Genomic DNA, 19,997 nt, shown 5'->3' with positions numbered 1-19,997 from the left:
GTGATGTAAGTGGGGCCCAGAGAGGGTGAGTGATCTTCCTGGGGCAACCCAGCAAATCCATGATGGAGCAGGTTGGGCCCGCCCACCCCAGCCCCCATGTCCAGACCCCAGGTTTCCTGGTCACAGCTTCCTCTGTGCTTTCCAGACTGTTTTCCAGTTCTCTGTGTGGTCCTCAGTTCCGTGCATGCAGTCAGTAGGACGGCCTGCCCTTGGCCATGAGGGAGGCCTGTCACTTTGACCTCCCCACCTGCTCAGCCCCAGCTTGGGAGAGAGAACAGTATGGTTGGGGGGGGGGGCAGATTTTGGCCTCTGGAGGCCACTGTGTGGTTTCAGAGTCGGGTTCAGCCTCTTCCCTAGGCCTGATCATTTGCTGCCTTCGAGGGTCGTTGCCCATCTTTAAAATGCATACAGTGACAGTAGGTTCTGCTTGTGGGGCTGGTTGGGGAATGAGCCGAGAACTTCCCTGGAACCCATTCTGCACCAGGCCAGGCAGGCAGCCCATGGCGTGAGGAGCTGGAGGCCCAGTGAGCCGGGCCGTGCTTCCTGTGGCCTCTGAGCCCTGCTGAGAGCCAGGGTGGCCTCCACACTGGGACGCTGATCACCTGACCAGTTTCTCTTCCTTTTCTTGTTCCTTTATAACTTAGAACTCTTCCTCATTCTTCTTGCAGAGAGTATCTGTGCATCCAGCAGGCTGAGCTGGATTACCTGTCTGGACGCCACAAAGACACCCGGAGGAATTCCAGGCTGGTGAGACCCCTCTCCGCCCCTTCCCACTAAGCAGCCATGGCTGAGATTCAGAGAGAGGCCCTCCCTTCCCCCAGCCCACATCATGGGTGTGAATCTCTGTCCCAGAACTTAGAGGCTTATGGGATAAACCCTTTATTTTGCGACGAATTAAGCTCATTTTGACCCCGGTGGATTTAACTCACAGGGGGGTGCAGCCGTCTCAGTCCCACCTCACATTCTCGGTTCTAAAGTAACTCTAAGGTAGGTGAGTGTACTGAAGTTCGCATGTTTTAGATGGTCCTATTTTATAGAACTTGACTTGACCCCGGTGGATTTAACTCACAGGGGGGTGCAGCCGTCTCAGTCCCACCTCACATTCTCAGTTCTAAAGTAACTCTAAGGTAGGTGAGTGTACTGAAGTTCGCATGTTTTAGATGGTCCTATTTTATAGAGCTTGACCATCGAGGCACCCTGGAATCAGGGAAGCTTATGTGCCAGGAATGTGGGTCAGCCATCGAATCGCACAGTGGCTCCTGATACTGTCCTTGATCAAGCCACATGTCTATCCCACGTCCAGCCACTCGGTAGTTTTCCTGCCATCACGTGGGCAAGTGTCTTGGAGGCTGGCCCTGGGCCCTGTGTAGCCCAAGGCCCACCTGCTCTGGGCTTTTACCTTCCCCTTAGCAGCATCAGATTTAGCAAAAAACAAAGCCAAAAACAAAAAAATAGGATGCCCAGTTAAATTTGATTTTTCAGACACCGAATAATTTTTTTAATATAAGTGTATTCCATGTGATCCTTGGGATATACTTAACACTAAAAAAAAATTCATTGTTTATTGGAAATTTATTTCTAGCCCCTTGTTTATCAGAAATTTAAATCTTAACTTGGTGTTCTGTATTTTCTCTAGTAACACTGTCAGAATCCCACTGCTCAGGAACCTCCATCCCTGCAGCAGGGAGGATCTTTCTTTCTAGTCTAGGAAGTCCTTCCCAGCCTCCTCTTCTGTAGCCCCCTGCTGCCTTGGGAAAACCCACCTATCCCTAGTGGATGTGACTTAGTTGCTTGTAGGATGCTCCTCCTAGCCAGCATATTCCAGCATCCATCCTCCAAAGCAGTGCAGAGCAGGCCACCAGCTTAAGTGAGGGAGTAGAAAAGTGGCAGGGGGGCGGAGGGAGAGGGAGATTAATTTTTCTATCAAAATAGCTTCCAGACACTTCTATATTCTGGCTCTTGCGAGTCGGCTGGGTAGGAGATGCAGGGGTCCCAGCCTCATGGTGTGCCAGCCGACTTGGGAAGGGACAGGCCTGGAAATCTCCACTACACCTCGCCCTTGGTGGGCTGTCGATGGCAGCCAGCACAGATCATGGGAGGAGATGCTGCCAAGATCTACCCCTATTCCCAGTCCAACTCCCTCCCCTCACATATGTGTGCAGAGGTTCCCACACCACAGTGCCCCATTCTCTGTTCTAGAAGTAACTCTGAGGTAGGCGAGTATGTACATCTGTGTATGTTTTAGCTGCTTCCATTTCATAGATGGGCACGCCAAGGCCAGGGAAGGGTCACCGCTCGGGGACCATACAGCAAGATGACAGATGCAGGGTCCTGCTTCCCTGGTGCTGCTGGTTCTCATTTAAACAAGACGTCAGTTTCCAGGAAGTTGCTGTGCATGCGCTCTTCTTTTCAAAAGCTTGGGATCATCCTATTTCTTCATATCTTAAATACATTTCTAATTTCATGATCTTGCATGCACTGTTTCACATTAAAACATACATGAGAAAATGTAGACTTTTGAGGGGTTTATTTCATCCTTCTTTCTCTTTCAATTAATTATCCCTCCCCAAATCTTCCCCATCCCACCCTGTTTAACCCTCGAGGACAATCTCACATTCATCCTTTCATATTTTTCTCCCTGGTCACATAATAGTGTAAGTAAATATAAAAGTTTTGGGTTCATTGGTATCTTATAAAAAGGGAATCGTAATTTATGTATTCTCAACATCTTACTTTTCCTACTCAGTGGATCTCCAACCTCATGGAAATCCCTCCAGGCTGACACAGCGACTCTAATCAGGAGACAAGTCTGTTTTGTAAATAGAGGTTATTGGTCATACCTGTTCACAGCTGCTGTCATGCTACAATGACAGACTTGTGAAGTCACAACAAAGACTAGCGGGCCTGGAAGCCTAAAATATTTACTATCTGGCCCTTTATAGCAAGGTCTGCCTACTCCTGACCATAAAGCCTTTCCACTGGCTGCACCCTGGCCCCAGCATGGATGGCCTCAGGAATGCGCCATTTCCTAAGGGTCACCGCCACCTCTCCAAGCCTCCCACTCTCAAGTTCTTCTGCTCATGGCTGAAGTCATCTCTTAAACAATCAAATCACAATGGTCCCCATTTTGCTGAGTGCCTACTGTGTCCCTCACTCCTCACAGCAACTGTATAGGGTAGGTGCTATCGATACCCCATTTAGATATGAGGAAATACAGGCTCAGAGAGGTTGGGTAACTTGCCCAAGACACATAGCTGAAAAATAGCAGACCTAGAACTGCCTCATCCCATGTGTTTAATCACTCTTTCTCCTTGGCCTGGACAACAGCTTGCTGGCTGCAGACCCCAGAGGACAGAGCAGGGTTAGCTGCAGGCACTAGCTTTTCATCTTTTGAGCCTAGGAGCCCCTGGGATGTAGCCTTACGGGCCTTGGAGGAGCATCTGGGAGGACGCTAACACCTTCTCCCTCTCTCCTTTTCTCCCCCACAGGCTTTCTATTATGACCTGGACAAGGTGAGTGAAACTTTCTCCTTCCGCACACACATCGTAACCAAGGTGGGCTGGGCCTGGCCGCATCCCATCAGCCCGGCTGTCCTCAGGCTGAATACCTGGGTTTCCTCCCATTTTACAAGGATGGGGAGGGGTTGGCCTGGCATTGACCCAGTTCCCTGTGTTAGGACCTGGAGGAGGGTGGCAGGGCTGGCGGGGCTGGCCCAGGCTACTTTGAAAGCATCTTCTCTTTTCCTGGGAGAAGCAAACACGCTCTGTGGAAAGACACATTAGGAAGATGGAGTTTCACATCAGCAAGGTCAGCCGGTGCCCGGGTGTCACAGGGTGGGGATGGGGCCTCAGCTGGGTTAGCAGGAGCTGGGGAGGCTCCCTCTGAACAGGAGTAAGGTACTGGTGCCAGAGTGCTAGAGAAAACTGAGGATGAGCAGGGGTGAGGGAGGTGGTGGGTCACTACAGATGACCCCTGGCCTCAGGCCAGTTGAAGGACTGCAGGGGCTCAGCCCTGAGGTGGCAGTGAGGGTGCTGATGGCTGGGGCTCCCCCAGACTGGGGCTCTACCCTTGATTTGTACCAAAAGACCTCATCTTAGAGGGCTAGGAAGGTTCAGTCCAACCACCCCATTGTACAGATGGGAAAGTAGAGGCCCAGAGAACAAGGATCTGCCTGAGACTGCATACCAAGTCCGTTAAGTTTTACAGTCTGCAACCTCTTTCATGATCATGCTTCATGATCAGTAGCCCACTGGGTGGGCAGGATATCTATCACAGACCCACCTCCCCTGTTTTACAATTGAAGTCAGGCTGAGAGGGAGGAAGTTATGTATTCATTCATCTATTTCACTAGTTTTTATTGTGCACCGACTGTGTGCCAGTGGCTGCCAGGTGCTGGGGGATGAAGTGCATGAGACAGACGTTGTTCCCCCCTGTGGACTCACATTCTATGGGGTGCAGGGGACCAGTGCTATGAGTGTGACAGTGCAGGGTGGTGACTGCCACCACGGGCTGGGCTGGAGGAACGTTAGCTCAGGGACAGCCTCTCCCAGAGGTGGAGGAGTGGCCAGGCAGGTGTGGGCGCTGCCCTCACTAAGGGGTAGGAACACCTGTGTGCCCGCCGCAGGTGGACGAACTCTATGAGGGCTACTGCATCCAGTCCCGCCTGCGTGAGGGTGCCTGCAACATGCAGCGGGCCTTCTCCAGGTGTCCACCGAGCCGCGCCTCCCGCGACAGCCTGCAGGAGCTGGGCCGCAGCCTGCACGAGTGCACCGAGGTGGGCCGTGGGCAGGGGCAGTGAGGGTCTAGCCTAGTCTGGGGGAGGCTCCTGGTCCCCAAGGAGCATCTCTCTCTGCCCACCAGCCTCTGTCTGGATGCCGGGATGGGGAGTGGACCCCCTTTTCCCCCATGGCCTGGCTCTGGAAGCAGGCTGCTGAGCCACCTTGTTGGGGCTTTGCAGGACATGTGGCTCATCGAGGGGGCCCTGGAGGTACACCTAGGAGAGTTCCATGTCAGGATGAAAGGTAACAGGACTGAGAGTGGGTGGCAGAAGCCAGTTTGGATGGGGTGTCAGGCCTCTTTGGGGACCCTAAGACTTTTGTTGAGGGCGGGGGTGTCTGGGCCCAGCCCTGGCTTTTGCACTCATGTGACACATGACCATAGGCAAGTCCCAACCCTTTCTGAGCCTTGGGTGTGAGGGCCCAGGCACCGTCCTGTCCATTGTCAATCATGATGGCTTAGCCCCCCCCCCCCCGAAGCTAATGCCCACACGCAGTGGGGGTCCCCCAGTGAGGGCCTGTGATCCCCAGGCAGGACCAGAGGGCCGAAGCAAGATTAGCTGGTTTCTGTGTTCCAGGCTTGGTGGGCTACGCACGCCTGTGTCCCGGAGACCAGTATGAGGTATGGCCACCCTCTGGAGTCAGTCATCAGGGTCCCAGCCAGGCCTTTGGGGGATGGGAGCTTCTGGGAACTAGGGTCCCAGCTGGGGTTCTGTCTGGCAGGGAGGGCCCCAGACAGACATGGAGTGGGCACCCACAGGGGTGGCCGATGCACCTCTTCTTGGGCCTTGCCCACAGGTGCTCATGCGCCTGGGCCGACAGCGCTGGAAGCTGAAGGGCCGGATCGAGTCGGATGACAGCCAGACCTGGGACGAGGAGGAGAAGGCCTTCATCCCCACCCTGCACGAGAACTTCGACATCAAGGTAGGAGTGGGCCTGGGGAAGGGCCAGGGTGCCCTGGGTGCTCGGCCAGACACCACCCTCCAATCTCCTCCCCCAGGTGACAGAGATGCGGGGCCTGAGCTCGCTGGTGGTGGGCACCGTGACGTGTGACATTGCTGACTTCTTCACGACGCGGCCACAGGTCATCGTGGTGGACATCACAGAGCTGGGCACCATCAAGCTGCAGCTGGAGGTGCTGTGGAAGTGAGTTGGGACTAGCCCCTGCCCAGATGCTGCCACCCCCACACTCCTGCCCCGGCTCAGCAGGGAGGCTATGGCCTCACCAGTCTCCCAGCACCAGAGGCCTGACCACATGGGGCCTGGCCCCCGCTCCAGCGTGCTCTGTGGGCATCCCCGCCCTCCCTGATCCTCACCGCAGCTGCCCTCCCATCAGACAGACAGGCCAGGGCCTAGGCCTTCTTGCGGACTCTGCCCGCCCGCCCCTCTGAGTTTCAATTCTGTCCTCACTTCTGGAAAGTGGCTCTTAAAGTCCTGCTGGCCTCCTGGGCTTTGCCCCTTGGAGGAGGCTGGCCTTTGCCAGGAGGGCCCCCCAGCCACTCCTGCCACCTCGTTCCTGGCTGACCCCTGCCATCCACCAGTCACAGGGCTGAGTGGTCACCTTGAGCCTTTTCTGGGCCGCAGACCCACGAGACTTATGGGAACACCTCCGCCCAGTGCGGCTATCTGTCCTGCACCACATTTCAGGTACTTGTTTGTTGGCAGCAGTGCTTTCTTACAGACAAAAACTCGTGTTTCCAGGGGCTCCCTCTTAAGTCCTAGGGCAGGTATGGTGAGATGAAAGGCACTTCCTCTGTTCTGTGCTTGCTTGCTCTGACCACTTGGGGCTGGTCTCCACCTTTCTCGTTGGGGTGGGTGTCTGAGCCTCGGGGTCTGACTCAGGCGAGTGGCCACCGCAGCCCCAGGGTCCTCATCTGTCTAGTGGGGCTGAGAACACCTCTGACTGGGGAACCCCCCAAGTGAACAGGGCAGGCATCTCAGCACCGTCCAACCCTCAGCCAGGCAACTCCAAGGACCCAGGAGCCCTGCTGGTCCTGCAGGTGCCCCAGGAGGGGAGGAAGGCTCACAAGGAGGCACCTGCAGTGCCTCTGAGCTTCAGGCCCTCGTGGTCAGGCTGGGCCCAGAGCCAGGCGAGCAGGTTTCATGAGGCAGGGAGGGTTTCCAGGATCTGGCTGCTGCAAGGGCAGGGCTGGGGAGGGCCAGGCCATGCATCACTTGCCGTGTTGCTTTCACACGTTCAGCTTGGATTCCCACCCTTACCTGTGCATGTTCAACACAGATGTCCTTCTATAAGGGAAATCATTTTACAAGTGAGGGATCCAACATGTTTTACCCAGAAAATGGCAGAAGTGAGTGTCCACTGCTGGCCTGCTGAGCTTCTAGAAGGGGCTTCTAAGGGGGGGAGGAGTGTCACTCATGTGTGGTGGCCAATTGCCATCCTTCACCATCTGGCTAGGGGCCCTCAGGGCGGCGGGAGGCTGAGCAAGGTTTCCAAGGGGGTTGAGACCATGGGTCCTAGTGTCCTGTGGGCCATGCCTGTGACTGTGGGCAAGGTCTGGCCCTCCCCAAGCCTCCACTCCCTCTTAAGTCCTTCAAGCACAGTAAGCAGAGTAAGCATCATGTTTAGATGATCTCTAAGGCTCTGGGGTGAGAGAAATCTGCATGTCAATTCAGCTGTGTCCCTTGTTGTTGGTTGTGACACTGTCTAAGCAAGTTACTTGTCTCTCAGAGCCTTCATATCTTCCTCTATAAATAATTTTCTTGGCCACAGAAGGTTGTCATGAGGGTTGAAAGAAGGATTTGTGTAACAAGTTTAGTAGAGCTCCTTGCACACACATGTGCTCACCTGTTATTGTTTTTGAGATGAAGACAACTGCTCTGTAACCACAGAGCCCCCGGATCCCATCTGAGCCTGAGGTGGCTTTCTGGGCACCGATGACAACTGCCCTTCTGTTCTCTCTCCTCCAGCCCATTTGATACCGAGAGCCTCCTGGTGTCACCCAGCCCCATGGGCAAGTTTTCTGTGGGCAGCAGGAAGGGATCCCTGTACAACTGGACACCCCCAAGCACCCCCAGCTTCCGGGAGAGATACTACCTGGTGAGTGAACCTCCTCCCTGGGGGCAGGGATGTTGTGGCTAAACTGGGATAGGGGCAGCAAGTGGGGGCTGGGCTGCACAGCCTGGCACCCCCAAATGTAGCAAGTGATGGGTTCAGCCTCCCTTTGGGGTTATCCTGGGTGTTCTTCTGTGCTTTCTCTTCTTCTGCTGCTGGCCTCCTCATTCTGGGGGCTCTGGAATTGGTCCTGGGTTTGGCTGGTTTTCCTGGGTGACTGGAACGGGGCTCTCTGGATAGTTCTGTACTCCAGCCATGGCCTTGGCCTCATTTTCCTTGTTTTAAACTTAATATATGGCCCTAGCAGTATTACTTGACAGTATACAGTAAAACATCTCTTTCCCGTGATCTCCAGGGATCCAGATCCCCTCCTTAGAGCCAACTACTGTTGTCAATTTCTTCTGTATTTCTCCAGAGGCCCGCCCTATGCCAGCCACAAGCAGATGTGCATTCTCCTCCGCCTTTTGTTCCGCAGCGGTCTTCTTAAGCTAATGATGTATTTGGATTGGCCTCTGTCACTCCCCAGAGGCCTCCTCATTTTCTGTTTACACGAATTTCTTCTGTATTTCTCCAGAGGCCCGCCCTATGCCAGCCACAAGCAGATGTGCATTCTCTTCCGCCTTTTGTTCCGCAGTGGTCTTCTTAAGCTAATGATGTATTTGGATTGGCCTCTGTCACTCCCCAGAGGCCTCCTCATTTTCTGTTTACACGGTACAGTCGTATGCATTCGGCTGTATCATACTTTATTTAACAAGACATGGAGGTTGTTTCCAGTTTTTTGCTATTACCAACAAGAGAGCAGTAAATAACTTTGTACACATGTCATTTTACATGAGTGCGAGTATCTCCTCAAAGCAGGTGCCCCAGTGAGGGTCCTGGGGTCCCAGGGAGCTTGGTGCCCCTCAGCTGTGGCTGGGCACTGGCACGTGCCTGGTGGCTGTTGTGTAGGTGGGGTGGCGCCAGGCTCATTCCCAATGAGCCCCAAGAACAGAGACAAAAACAAAGACATCCTGTCCAGCCCAGGGGCAGGGTGACACTGAGCTGGGCAAACCTCCTGTCACCCTCAAGGCCCTCAGGGGGTGTGGTGAGGGTTAATGAGGTATTATATGAAGGCCTTTGGAGCAGGGCAGGGAAAGAGAATGCTTAATGACAGCTGCTGCTGTTCTATGGTAACAAACACCTGTGTGTGTGTGTGTGTGTGTGTGTGTGTGTGTGTGTGTGTGTGTGTGTGTGTGTGTGTGTGTGTGTGTGTGTGTGAGAGAGAGAGAGAGAGAGAGAGAGAGAGGTCACTCATTCATTTGTTCACTTCCCTCATTCAAAACTATACACTAGGCTCTGATCTAGGCCAGGTGAGGATTATGCCCTCAGGGGGCTGAAATTCTATGGGGGAAATAGACATCAGAATCAGAGAAATGCACAGCCAGAGCCTGCAGGGCATGCAGACCATGGGAGGTAGTAGATCAGGAAGGGGAGGGGACTGCTGAGCAAGGTGGGAGATGCCACTTAAAACAAAGAGTCTGGAGAAGAGTTCCCAGGAAAGGTGACATCTGAGTAAGGCCCTGAGGAGGTGAGGCACAAGTCATGAAGGCATACGAGGAAGAAAGTTCTATGCAGAGAGCAGTAAGTGCAAAGGTCGTGGGGAAGGAATGTGTGAATGAGCCTGGAGGGCGTGAGAACAGCGAGGCTGCAAGGCTGGGAGGAATGAGTGAGAAGACTGAGGATGGGGGATAGCGGCAGAGAGGTGATGGTCCTGTTACACCCCTGGAATGCTGGTCGCCATGGCAGACCTGTCATCCCAAGAATGTGGGTATGCAGAGCAGGTGTCTGTGGAGGGAGTCCCTCTGGGGGTCTCGACGCCTTGGTCCCTAGAGTGTCTGGTGAGGCTGATTCAGTGTCCCCCTCTCCAGTCTGTCCTGCAGCAGCCAGCACAGGAGGCCTTGCTGCTAGGTGGGCCAAGGGCCACCTCCATCCTCAGCTACCTGTCCAACAGTGACCTTCGGGGTTCCAGCCTGTGGAGCCGAAGTCAGGAGCTGCCTGAGATGGACTCCTTCAGTTCCGAGGACCCCCGAGACACCGAGACCAGCACGTCAGCCTCCACCTCAGATGTGGGGTTCTTGCCCTTGGCACTTGGCCTCAATGCCTCCATTGAAGAGGAGGCCCAGGAGGACCCCCCGTCCCCGGGCCTTCTGCCAGACATGGCCCACCTGGTGGAAGGCTCATTTGTGGAGCAGCCCGACTGTAGAAACTTGGGAGTAGAGAGCCCCAACCTACCCCAGGGCCTCCCATTCCACAACTGCACAATCCCAAATAGTGAGAAAGGCCGGGATGAAGGAGAAACCAGGGACGGAGCAGATGGGCCTGGCTTGGCCCTTGAGAGGCCTCTGCAGGAGGTCCTGGAGTTACCATTCCACAACTGCACAATCCCAAATAGTGAGAAAGGCCGGGATGAAGGAGAAACCAGGGACAGAGCAGATGGGCCTGGCTTGGCCCTTGAGAGGCCTCTGCAGGAGGTCCTGGAGTTATTGAGGTCCATGGACCCCGCCCAACCCCAGCTCCGGGAGCTGGAGTACCAGGTCCTCAGCCTCAGGGACCGGCTGAAGGTATGCCCACCCTTCACTGGGCAAAGGCCCTGCTCTGCTGATGGTGTGACAACTGCGAGTGGACTCTGAGGACAGCCAACCTATGCTGGCATCCTCGCCTTACCTCTGTGTGATCTGGGTGGGAGATGTCTCTCTGGGTCTTGGTGTCCTCATCTGTCAGGACAGAGGATAACAAGAGCCCTCATGGGGCTGAGGATTGTTAGAGGAAGCTGGGGCTCACAGTGAATAACCTGCTCAATGCCCAGCCAGAACCTGGTCCCTTCTCGCATCTTCTGACCAGAGCGGGTAGAGCTGTGGCTTGGCATTAAGAACCAAACTTGGAGTGTAGCCCCATGCAGCCGCCTGCCTGCCTCATCCACACACCCCACATTAAACCTTCTCCTCGACAGGGCTCACACCAGGGCCTACTCTCCGTTCACGGGAGGGCTCAAGTGGCTCTCAGAGGTGCTGGCCTGGGTAGATTCTATTCCACTTTTTGTCTACATAAGTTTAAATGCACATAAAATAACATGTGTAACACCAGCACCTATTGATACATCCATTTATGAAACCACTCTCTTTTGTGTAAGACACCCATCGGCACTGAACCAGTTTAAAAGCTCTCTTCAAAAATTAGCTTCAGTTGTTTTATCCTTATTCTCACTCAATATTACAAATCAGCACAAGAGAAAGAAAGTTTGATTTCTCATTTTATATCCAGCAACTTAAAAAAAAAGTTCACTGTTTAGCACTGCTATGGTCTTTAAAAGGCCTACCTGAAAATTTCTTTTTTTCTTTTCTTTTTTGTTAAACATATATTTTTTTACTACCTGAAAATTTCAAGAAAAAAATTTAAGAAATGATTTTTTGTACTTTTTATTTTGTTTTTGGTGGCTGGATGGTATGGAGATCCAAACCTTTGACCTTGGTGTTACAGCACCACACTCTCACCAACTGAGCTAACTGGCCAGCACCTCTTTGTACTTTTTAACAGGCTTTTCGTAACGGTTTGAGTCAGCATGCACACAATTTCTGTCACATTGAAAAGTTACAACCACTTTACATAAAAATCTTAAAATCATAATAATGCAATAATTTTAAAGATCTCTGAGGAACTTTTTACTTTGGCAAACCAAGTCAGAACAATAAAAATGACTATACAGTTTTAGTTGAACTTTCTAAAGAGGAATTACACACACTTATGTGGAAACATATGTGTGTGTGACTGTGTATATATACACACAGACATATATATACGCACACACACACCAGGGTACTTCAAAAAGTTCATGAGAAGATCCATATTTTAATTCTATTTTTCCACAAACTTCCCTCGTGTGTGTATCCGTATACAGACATACACACAGTTGATACTCCTTATTCATGGATCTTGTATTTTCGAATTCACCTGCCGGCTAAAATTTATTTGGAACCCCCAGATCAATACCCGAGGTGCTTCTGCAGTCCTTCGGGGGGAAGTATAGAGTGGCGAAAAATATGACCTGCCCAACGTGCACCTTCCCCGCCGAGTTTGAACTCTCTGCCTTCTTGCTTCAGCGCTCATCCTGCAAGTGTCCTTCTCACGTTCTATTCAGTGCCATGTTTTTCAAATTTTCGTGCTTTTGGTTGATGGCTTCACTGTTTAGATGCCTTCCAAGCACAGTGTGTCAGTGCTGTTGAGTGTTCCTAAGCACAACAAGGCTGTGATGGACCTTAGAAAATCTGTGTGTTCGATGAGCTTCCTTCAGGCGTGAGGTCTAGTGCTGCTGGCCGTGAGTTCAGTTAATGAATCGACACTATATATTAAACAAGGTGTCTTTAACCAGAAACACACATACAAGTTTCTGTATTGATTGCTTGATGAAAATGCTGTGACCAGGGGTTTGTAGGAACCTAACCCAGCATTTCCCCTAGGAGTCATGGTTCAGTATTTTCTAATTCAGTTTTTTGCTTCACTTTATAGAACATAACTACCTTGAATAATGAGAACAGACTATATGTATGTATGTGAATATACATATATATATATATATATGCACATTTATACATATATAGTACATACATTTTTGTTCTATCAAGAAATGAAATTTCCACAACTAGCCCATTATTCTCTTGTTGCTCAAGGTCTTGTCTTTGGGCCTAACTTTTAGGACTTTGTGTGGGACAAGGATTGGGTGTGCTGGGGATGGGGATAAGAACCAGCCCTGGAGTCAACCTGGGTCAGGGACACAAAGACAGAAATCTCCAGAAAGGGGGCCGCCACTGGGAGGCTCTGATGACTTGACAGAGGCAGGGGCATGGCTCCAACACTCTCCCCCTCTGGGGGCTGACTAGAAGCTCCCTTCCTTCCACATTTCCCTTGGAGAAGAAAAACTTGGAATCCACAGGCTTACCTTGCAGCTTTTGAGCATCCTGAGGAGGTGTTTGGCCTAACCTACGCCATATTTTGAAAACGATTTGAAATGTGTTGTGGATATTTAAAAACTGGGTGGTTTCCCATAAAAACACAGGTCTCTGGATTTTCTTACAAAACTGACCTGGCAATACTGGTTCCACATTCCCAAGTGACAGGTGTCAGCTGGAGCAGGGCAGCAGCTCCCCCTCTTTGGGGAGTCACCTGCTATCCTGCTTTCCATAGCCTCTATCTGGACCGATCACTCATTCCTGTAATTTGCTCTGTTTCCATGCACGTTTGAGGCCCAGGTGAGGCTTTTGAGATCTGTCTCCCTTGAGATTTGCTACCTTGTCACAGGTCATTCAGGAGGTACCTTGGGGAATGCCATGCCCTGTGCCTGTAGCTACCCCAACTTGGGCCAGTGGCAGGGATTGTGCTTGTGACCAGGACACTGTTGAGGCCTGAAGGTGAGGCCCTGACCAGTGTCCTGGTGGGGTGGGGCCCGGCACTGCCCTCAGGCCTGGCCGCTCCATCCACAGCCCTGCAGAGCCCAGCAGGAGCACGCGTCTGCTGAGAGCCTGATGGAGTGCATCCTGGAGAGCTTCGCCTTCCTCAACGCGGACTTCACCCCAGATGAGTTGTCCCTGCTCAGGGGATCCCAGGGCCCCGGGTGAGTGCACCCCATTCAGGTTATCTTGGCTCCATGCTTCCCACCGGCCTCCTGGTCTATTTCTCCCATTGACCTAGGCCCAATTCATACTCATTTTGATTTATTGTGCTCCCTGCCCATCCCCACATGTCCATTGTTTGGCACAAGAGGTCCTTAGCGACCACTAAGAGAAAGTGAGGCCTGGCCGCTCCATCCACAGCCCTGCAGAGCCCAGCAGGAGCACGCGTCTGCTGAGAGCCTGATGGAGTGCATCCTGGAGAGCTTCGCCTTCCTCAACGCGGACTTCACCCCAGATGAGTTGTCCCTGCTCAGGGGATCCCAGGGCCCCGGGTGAGTGCACCCCATTCAGGTTATCTTGGCTCCATGCTTCCCACCGGCCTCCTGGTCTATTTCTCCCATTGACCTAGGCCCAATTCATACTCATTTTGATTTATTGTGCTCCCTGCCCATCCCCACATGTCCACTGTTTGGCACAAGAGGTCCTTAGCGACCACTAAGAGAAAGTGAATACCCCCCCCTGGCCCTGAGCTTTCTACTCCAAGGAATGAGCTTTTTTTTTTTTTTTTTTAATATCTGTAAAGATAATGGTAGAGTACACAGTGGAACCTCTCTGGGTACATAACCACCATGCAGCAGTAACCAATACTCTCTGTTCTCTCTGTACCACTGACTGGCCCACGCCCATGACACACCTTTCTTCTCAGTCCAGCAGCCTCACCTGCCCCCTGCCCCAATCACAAAGGTCACAAGGGCTTCTCATGCACTCAAATCTCAGCAGCACAGAAGAGCATATAGTCTACAATCCTTCTCTACTCTCATAATCCCATGGGGAGGCAGGGCATCTTGAGCACATTCAGGTGTCACTTTCTGAACTGCTGAGAGCCAGTCGGGCTCCAGGCTCAACCTCAACCATGGAGCGGACATGGTGCGAGGCACTCCTGCCAGCAGTATTTCACTTGCCCCTCATGGCCCTGAGCATGGGATTCCTGTCCCCACTTTACAGATGAGTAAACTGAGACCTGGGGAGGCAGTCTTGTCCAGAGTCATGGAGCTGGGATTGGCTTGAAACTCAGGCTTCTGACTTCTATTGGGACACCCTGGAAAGCTGTTCCTCCCACTCCAGCCCTGGAGCCCACACCATCCCAGCACCTATTCTGAGATGTTGCCACCTTGTACTTCTTTCCCTTTTCTCTCAGTTTAACTCCATTTCCCTGGGACCTGGAGTTGGCCTCCCTGATCTGGATCTCTCCGGGGAGGGGGGGTTTCCTCTACCTGCAGAGAAAGCTAAACTGTTAACCAGAATGGTCACCCAGTTCTTCTCATTCCAACTCAGAAAGGACAGGACCCTGCCCCCACCGCCATCGAGAGCATCATCCAGGGAGCTCACAGCCGGTGCCCCGGAGCTGGACGTGCTGCTCACAGTCCACCTCCAAGTCTGCAAAGCCCTGCTGCAGGTGGCTGTGGACCCAGACTGGGGGACTTGCTGGGGGGCCAAGCTACAGGTTGGGAGTCCTCTTTGTAAAGGGCTGACCTTAAAGGTGGTGGGAAGCACAGTGAGGGGCGAGAGGTGATGAGATTGAGGCAGTCTCTGTAGAAGGTGTGTTCCAAGGTCTGGATGAATAGGGATATGGCTCTTATGTAGCCCAAGTCCTGAACCAAAAGCTGTGGCTGTGACTCTTCCATTTGTAGATGCCACAACCCCAATCCAAACTGGCTCAAGCAAAAGGAAAATGTATCGGCTTATGGTATTGAAAGGCTGAGAGGTGGGCTTCAGGCCTAGCTGGATCCAGGGGTTCAAATGCCATCATGACTGGGACTCTCCTCTCTCTCTCTTCAGTGTGGGTTGATTTCACTTTCAGGCAGGCTGGCCCCTTCTGGTGGCAAAGGTGGCCTTGGCAGCTCAACTTGCATCCTATTAGTGCTGCCACCTTGGTGAAGGGGGAATCCCCAGGTGACAGTCAGGGAGCTACCACTGGGACAGAAGGGATGGGCACAGGGCAGGTGGGGGCCATAGTCATGATGGCTGACCTCAGAGTGCATTCTATGGTAACCTAGAGCATTGTGGGCTGCTTCCCAGAAACTGGCCTCCCCTAATTTGTCAAAGATGGTCCAGGAATGCCTTCTGGAAGAAGCAGCGCAGCAAAAGCAAGTTCTGGAGACGCTTTCTGTCCTTGATTTTGAGAAGGTCAGCAAGGCGGCAAGCATTGAAGAGAGTGAGTAACTGCCCACCACTCCAGGCTGCTCGTGCGAATGGCACACAGTGATGGGGATCAAAGCCCAGGGAGCCTTGTCTCCCTTCTGGACACCCAAAGTTAACTGGAGCCCACAGTGGGGGCAGTGGCTGAGCTGGGACCAGAGACACACACTATGGGGTGGAAGCAAGGAGGCAGGGTAGACTTGGAGTAGGCAGCATGTGCTCTTTGGTCAGCTGTGTGACCCTGGGCAGATGATTCACCTCTGTGAGCCTTGGCCTCTCCATCTGTATAACAGGGAGTGCACTGCATAGGGTTCGGTGAGGTAGTCCCAGGCCACATTCAAGGCACAAAGCCTGCACTCAGATACAGGAACTGTGATCCCAGTTCTGCCTCCAGCCCCCATGGACCCTCCCCTCTGGGAAGCTCAGGTTTCCCGATCATAAGGAGGGCTGGTGACAGTAGCTCCTCTCTGAGTTGTGAGGACTGCAGCTGGTAGCCCAGTGTGTGCTCAGAGCCAAAGCTGCTCATTCTGTATCACATGGGAATATAGGGAAGGGACCCTGCACTTAGCCACGCCGTCCCTAATATCCCTGAGCTCCCAAGGCCTAGTGGAGGGAAATCTTTGGGCTCCTGTCACTTGCTCTTCTCACCTGCCATTCAGGTTTCTGAACCTGCGTTTTCAGTCATTCCACAGGCCACGCGGAGGAAGGGGTGCCTGAAGCTGTGGCGAGGGTGCACAGGGCCCGGCGGGGTCCTGTCCTGCCCCGCCACGACTCTACTGAACCAGCTCAAGAAAACGTTCCTGCACAGAGTCAGAGGGAAATACCCAGGACAACTGGAGATAGGTAGCGTCCCTCCCCTCCCAGCGCACAGGAAAGGCTGTGCTGAGTCTCTGGGGTCTTCAGTATCGTCACAACCAGCCTCACTTTGGCCCTCTCTTCACCTCTGCGGGTATCTTCATGGCATCAATCGGGATGTCAATCAGCTCGATTACAAGTCTTCGTCCTTTCACCAGGGAGAGAAAGGGCCTCCACAGATGGACTCCTGGGCTGTCTGTGACACCCTGAAGCTGCAGGCAAACATTAGGGGTTGGTGCATTTTCTGGGGACACATGCCATGCCTCCCCTCAGAGCCTTAAAGGGGTAAAGAAAGAACCTAATGAGGAGGTAGGCAGGCAAGGCCTGAAAAAGCCGTCTTGAAATGCTGGCTGGACTCTTCCCCAGAATGCAGAGCTGTAGCATTCTTCTCTGTTGAGCAAGTGAAGGGTGACGGCAGTGGCATGCATATTCCCAGGCCCTGCCTCTGGGATTCAGATTCAGGTGCGGTGTGGGGCGAGCCTGCCTGACTCAGCTGGAGCACACTGCTCTCCAGTGAGGGACCCCCGCCCGCTTGCCACCAGAACTGACCAGGCTTTGCTGTTGTCCTTGGGCTTCTCCTCAACGGCCCTCTCTGTCTGGCCAGTGTGCCGCAGGCTCCTGGAGCAGGTGGTCAGCTGCTGTGGGCTGCTCCCTGCAGCTGGAGCTGGGCTCCCCGAAGAACAGACCATCACCTGGTTCCAGTTTCATAGCTACCTGCAGAAGCAGAGTGTCTCCGACCTGGAGAAGCACTTCGCCCAGCTCACCAAGGAAGGTAGGGGCTGGGGAGGGTGGCAGGGGTCCTGAAAGCAACACAGGTATAGCAAAGGAATATCCATGGAGGGCTCTGTCCCTGCCATCGGAAGCCAGTTTCTCAGGTCATAAACCAGAACCACTGCATCCTTCCACTCCAGCTGTTCTTTTGAGAATCCAGATTTCATGAAGTTCCACGTTCAGCTGATGGGCTTGATGAGATCAGCTCCAAGGGAAGGTGACTTTAAAAAGCACAGAACAGAGGTCAAAGCTGGGTAGGACAGTGATGCTCAGCTGGCCAGGGCCCCTGAAGTTTGGGCTGTGGTTTTATTAATTTGGGGGTGTATTTGATTCCTTGCTAGAAAGCCTTCCTAGAGATTCCAGGAGGTCTCCTTGAAACCACTCTAGACTGGGCCTTGGTGATTGTTCTGTTTACTCTGGGATTTGTCTGTGGCTAATGGCAGAGGTCAAACAAACCTACAGCTGTACTGCTCGACCCCAATCTGCGGGGCCCTGGGGCCCCCTTCTTCCCTGTCTTCCAGTAACGCTCATCGAGGAGCTGCACTGCACGCAGCAGGTGCAGACAGTCAGGAAGCTGCAGGGGAAGCGGCTGGGCCAGCTCCAGCCCCTGCCCCAGACCTTACGAGCCTGGGCAGTGCTCCAGCTGGACGGGCCTCCACGGGTGTGCAGGGCAGCCAGCACTTGCCTGGCCAGCGCAGCCAAGAACAGAAGCTTCCGGGAAAAGGTACGGTGGTGTCAGGGACAGGTGGCAGCCTCCTGGCTGCAGGGGTGTGCTGGGGGGAGGAAAAGTACAAAGAAGTGTGTGAACAGGGTCTGCACTCGCTGGGAGATACTTTGGTTTAGGGATGCTCTGGGGAGGCCAAACATGAACTTGGAAGGGATCTGGGCTGGGGTTGCCGGGCCACCTGAGGCATAAATATGACCACACACTGCAAGCATACCACCCCACTCATCTTGATGTTTCTAAAGCAACATACCTGTTTGGTGTGAGATGTCACCTGCACGTTGAATGTTTTTCTTAGTTTTGATGTTCATCCTCATTTACTTCCAATTAATATTCCTGGCTGGACGGTAATGGTTCACTGTGTTCAGTCCACTTAAATACCAAGAGATTGCACCCTTCTGCCTTTTCAGTTCTTGGATCTTGTGACTATTATATACTTAAGGCATCAGACCCCCCCGCTTTTTTTGGCAGCTGGCTGGTAACAGGGATCCAAACCTTGACCTTGGTATTATCAACACCATGTTCTAACCAGCTGAGCTAACTGGCCAGCCTGGTACCAGACCCTGAGCAGGCTGGGGAAGGATGGTATTGAGGCCATCCTCTACACCTTTGGTCTCAGCTCCGGACCAGAGAGGAAATCTCGTTATGTTGCTAACCGTCCTTCTTGGAGCACATATACCTTTTGTGGTTACTTTTAACTTCTTTATTTGGAGACTTTTGAACACACACAACAGTAGGCAGAGCAGCAGAATCCACACATACCACTCACGCAAGCCCAACCACAATCAACCCATGGCCAGTCCTGCCCGTTCTCTGCCATCTACTCCCCCCATATCATTTTGAAGCAATCCCAGACATCCTATTGAATTGTAAATAGTTGTGTGTCAAAAGCAAGTAATTTTTAAAAATCCTTTTAAAAACTGCCTTGCCTGTTTTCAGCCTACAGAGAACTTCCTCTGTATGTACAATTCTTTTTTTTTTTTTTGCGGCTGGCCAGTACAGGGATCCAAACCCTTGACTTGGTGTTATGACACTGCACCCTAACCAATGGAGCTAACTGGCCACCCTACGTTCAATTCTTGTTGTTCCAAGGCAGACATCTGATTTCTCTGATTTGGCATTTTACAAATGTTCTTCAAAAAGTTCATGAAAAGGGCCAGCCCGTGGCTCACCCGGGAGATAGTTGGTGCTGATAATACCAAGGCTATGGGTTCGGATCCCATATAGGGATGGCCGGTTGGCTCACTGGCTGAGCGTGGTGCTGACAACACCAAGTCAAGGGTTAAGATCCCTTTACTGGTCATCTTTAAAAAAAAAAAAAAAGTTCATGAAAAGATTTGTATTATTATTAATTCTATTTTTCCACAAACTCTCTGAAGTACCATTGAATACAGACAGCAGTTTAAGAATGTGTTTCTGAAATATTAGACAAAAAGAGCTTTTTTCATTTTATTACCATCAGCCCAGGGATCATTTTTTAGGTCTAAATTAAACACTCTAGTATACATCTTATGATGGTGTATACTTGGCCCAAAGATTACTAGATCACATCCTAAACTTTGTTTAGAAAAAGGTAGGAAGTGCTTGCCTTAGGTCAGCATCTGGAGGGTGATAACCTGGGACCCCTGGCCCCGTGCTGTTGCCTGTGCCACTCCTGGCACCTTACCCCCTAGGCCGTGCTCTTCTACACCAGTGCCCTGACCGAGAATGACACCGAACTCCAGCAGGCCGCGTGCATGGCGCTCAAACACCTCAAGGTGAGCTGAATGTTTCCTCACTAGGGACTGATAGAGAAGGCTGCTCGTGGTTAATGTTAGTTAGTTAACCTCAAAACGATTCCACTGAGACCAAAACAGGGGAAAAACAAATCACTGCCAACAAAAAAACACCGCCTGAACAAGTGGTTTTAGAGCAGCAGTCGTCAGCTTCACCAACAGGGACTCTGACAGCACAGGTTC

At 52.4% G+C, this 19,997-nt stretch overlaps 1 protein-coding gene across 1 annotated transcript in view; it reads left to right on the top strand.

Annotated features, from left to right (window-relative positions):
* FAM65C (family with sequence similarity 65, member C) overlaps positions 1-19,997 on the top strand; it is a 36,910-nt gene that overhangs the window by 13,850 nt on the left and 3,063 nt on the right. Inside the window, exons 3-20 of the mRNA XM_008565916.1 lie at positions 669-747; positions 3,489-3,512; positions 3,754-3,807; positions 4,625-4,774; positions 4,958-5,021; positions 5,354-5,397; positions 5,574-5,699; positions 5,776-5,921; positions 7,704-7,833; positions 9,756-10,167; positions 10,288-10,448; positions 13,362-13,492; positions 14,826-14,946; positions 15,570-15,705; positions 16,371-16,532; positions 17,149-17,316; positions 17,837-18,039; positions 19,713-19,796. Of these exons, the coding sequence (XP_008564138.1) occupies positions 669-747; positions 3,489-3,512; positions 3,754-3,807; positions 4,625-4,774; positions 4,958-5,021; positions 5,354-5,397; positions 5,574-5,699; positions 5,776-5,921; positions 7,704-7,833; positions 9,756-10,167; positions 10,288-10,448; positions 13,362-13,492; positions 14,826-14,946; positions 15,570-15,705; positions 16,371-16,532; positions 17,149-17,316; positions 17,837-18,039; positions 19,713-19,796 (2,395 nt within the window). The remainder of the gene's footprint in view (positions 1-668; positions 748-3,488; positions 3,513-3,753; positions 3,808-4,624; positions 4,775-4,957; positions 5,022-5,353; positions 5,398-5,573; positions 5,700-5,775; positions 5,922-7,703; positions 7,834-9,755; positions 10,168-10,287; positions 10,449-13,361; positions 13,493-14,825; positions 14,947-15,569; positions 15,706-16,370; positions 16,533-17,148; positions 17,317-17,836; positions 18,040-19,712; positions 19,797-19,997) is intronic.

The sequence above is a fragment of the Galeopterus variegatus genome, unplaced genomic scaffold (genome assembly GCF_000696425.1).
Source record: "Galeopterus variegatus unplaced genomic scaffold, G_variegatus-3.0.2 Scaffold213, whole genome shotgun sequence".
NCBI lineage: Eukaryota > Metazoa > Chordata > Mammalia > Dermoptera > Cynocephalidae > Galeopterus > Galeopterus variegatus.
Note: the sequence above shows the minus strand (reverse complement) of the source record. Positions and strands in the feature narration are given on the sequence as shown.